Source organism: Dipodomys spectabilis, unplaced genomic scaffold (genome assembly GCF_019054845.1).
Source record: "Dipodomys spectabilis isolate Male_0828 unplaced genomic scaffold, ASM1905484v1 ptg000179l, whole genome shotgun sequence".
NCBI classification, from domain to species: Eukaryota; Metazoa; Chordata; class Mammalia; order Rodentia; family Heteromyidae; genus Dipodomys; species Dipodomys spectabilis.
The window spans coordinates 10,423,867-10,426,627 of record NW_024870856.1 but is presented as its reverse complement, the minus strand read 5'-3'; the positions used below and the strand labels follow the sequence as shown (position 1 = coordinate 10,426,627).

The window sequence follows — 2,761 nt, the reverse complement described above, 5'->3', positions numbered from 1 at the left end:
GAAACACACAAACCCCACTTTATCCATTGGAAAGGTTCTGAGAAATGGAATGGGAGAAAGAGACCCCATTTCAGCCATCTTACAGGTCACAGGACAGAGCATCTGAGGAAGGCACTGAGAAAAATAGGCAACAGAATTAGAAACAGAGGCTATGTGAGCGAGCCAAAGGGCAAAGAAGGCAGAGGGTGGAATTCAGGTAAAGGAAATCCTCCTGCATTTTTAGGCTTTTCCTTTGAAAGACCTCAAATACTTCAGAAGAATAATTGCTGTCATATTTGGAAAGTTAAAAGGCAAGAACATATTGATCTCTCCATTTCATAGCTAGAATACTGGCGCAGAGAGGATCTCTATGTTCATGGGACATGTCTACTAAGAGAAAGCAAAGGCAAGCCACAGAGTGGGAATGGAGATTAAAACTACACTTACATTCTTTTGAATTAGCATACATGTGTAGTGTGAGGGGCTTTTATTGTAATAGTTCCATATGCAAGAAAGGAGTGCGTGGGGCACGCCTTCTCCCATATTCTCACTCTTCTCTCCCCTTTGCAAAGAGCATTTGGTAGATTGATTTCACTGAGCTGTTCTGGTATATGAACACACACACACACACACATGTGTACACACCTGTGTATACATATGTATGTAACGTCCTTCGATCCTCTCCACCTCCAGTATCTCCTCCCTCCTGTCCCTTTTGTCTGCTGACCCATTATCATTGTTGGTATTATCACCATTATCCTCATCACCACCATCACCATCATCACGGTGATCATGAACTTTCCAGGTCTCCACTGTACATGTGAGCAGGAATCTCCACAGAGATTCTGTGGCCATGTGAGCTGCTGAAAATAGAGAGGAACACTGTTGATGATAGTTTATAAAAATGTTCCCTCAGAAGTCTCTGTCACAGGGACTTAACCACCTGACGTAGATGTTGACATTAAAGAGTTAAAGACCCACCTGCAGCCCTGGAACTGAGGCTGCATGAGGCCATGCACATCTCAGCAGCTCAGCACAGGCCACAGGGTGCAGGGTGCAGAGTGCAGGCAAGGCCCAGGGTGCAGAGTGCAGGGCACAGGGTATAGGGTGCAGGGTTCAGGCCTCAGGGCGCAGGGCGCAGGGTGCAGGCTGCAGGGCCCAGGGTATAGGGTGCAGGGCACAGGCTGCAGGGGGCAGGGCACAGGGCGCAGGGTGCAGGCTGCAGGGCCCAGGGTGCAGGGCACAGGCTGCAGGGGGCAGGGCACAGGGCGCAGGGTGCAGGGTGCAGGCTGCAGGGCCCAGGGTGCAGGCTACAGGGCGCAGGGTGCAGGGCACAGGGTGCAGGCTACAGGGCACAGGGTGCAGGGCACAGGGTGCAGGCTGCAGGGCGCAGGGTGCAGGGTGCAGGGCACAGGGTGTAGGGCACAGGGTTCATGGCGCAGGCTGCAGGGCACAGGGTGCAGGCTGCAGGGCGCAGGGTGCAGGGCACAGGGTGCAGGGCGCAGGGTGCAGGGCGCAGGGTGCAGGGTGCAGGGCACAGGGTGTAGGGCACAGGGCGCAGGGTGCAGGCTGCAGGGCACAGGGTGCAGGGTACAGGGCGCAGGCTGCAGGGTGCAGGCTGCAGGGCCCAGGGCGCAAGGTGCAGGGTGCAGGGCACAGGGTGTAGGGCACAGGGCGCAGGGTGCAGGCTGCAGCACAAGATGCAGGGCACAGGGTGCAGGGTGCATGGCGCAGGCTGCAGGGCACAGGGTGCAGGCTGCAGGGCACAGGGTGCAGGGTGCAGGGCACAGGGTGCAGGGCGCAGGGTGCAGGCTGCAGGGTGCAGGGTGCAGGGCACAGGGTGCAGGGTACAGGGCGCAGGGTGCAGGGCACAGGGTGCAGGGCACAGGTCATAGGGTGCAGGGCACAGGGTGCAGGCTGCAGGGTGCAGGGCACAGGGTGCAGGGTGCAGGGCACAGGGTGTAGGGCACAGGGCGCAGGGTGCAGGCTGCAGGCTGCAGGGCACAGGGTGCAGGGTACAGGGCGCAGGGTGCTGGGCACAGGGTGCAGGGCACAGGTCATAGGGTGCAGGGCACAGGGTGCAGGGTGCAGGGCACAGGGTGCAGGGTGCAGAGCACAGGGTGCAGGGCACAGGTCATAGGGTGCAGGGCACAGGGTGCAGGGCACAGGTCATAGGGTGCAGGGTGCAGGGCACAGGCTTCAGGGCACAGGGCGCAGGGTTCAGGGCACAGGGTGTGGCACAGGTCATAGGGTGCAGGGCACAGGGTGCAGGGCACAGGTCATAGGGTGCAGGGTGCAGGGCGCAGGGTGCAGGGCACAGGGTGCAGGGTGCAGGGCACAGGGTGCAGGGTGCAGGGCACAGGGTGCAGGGCACAGGGTGCAGGGTGCAGGGTGCAGGGCACAGGGTGCAGGGCACAGGTCATAGGGTGCAGGGCACAGGTCATAGGGTGCAGGGCACAGGGCGCAGCGTGCAGGGCACAGGGTGCAGGGCACAGGTCATAGGGTGCAGGGCACAGGGCGCAGCGTGCAGGGCACAGGGTTCAGGGCACAGGTCATAGGGTGCAGGGCACAGGGTGCAGGGCGCAGGTCATAGGGTGCAGGGCACAGGGTGCAGGGCACAGGGTGCAGGGCGCAGGGTGCAGGGCACAGGGTGCAGGGTGCAGGGCACAGGGTGCAGGGCGCAGGGTGCAGGGCACAGGGTGCAGGGTGCAGGGTGCAGGGTGCAGGGCACAGGGTGCAGGGCACAGGTCATAGGGTGCAGGGCACAGGTCATAGGGTGCAG

General features: G+C 60.5%; 1 protein-coding gene across 1 annotated transcript; it reads right to left on the bottom strand.

Annotated features, from left to right (window-relative positions):
- Positions 1-1,095: 1,095 nt before the first annotated feature.
- On the bottom strand, positions 1,096-2,423 carry LOC122120973 (putative proline-rich protein 21). Its single transcript, XM_042695199.1, has 4 exons — positions 2,282-2,423; positions 2,055-2,176; positions 1,392-2,011; positions 1,096-1,324 (listed from the first exon to the last, which is right to left on the bottom strand). Exons 1-4 carry the CDS (start codon positions 2,421-2,423, stop codon positions 1,096-1,098), a joined length of 1,113 nt encoding a protein of 370 aa, XP_042551133.1.
- Positions 2,424-2,761: the final 338 nt, after the last annotated feature.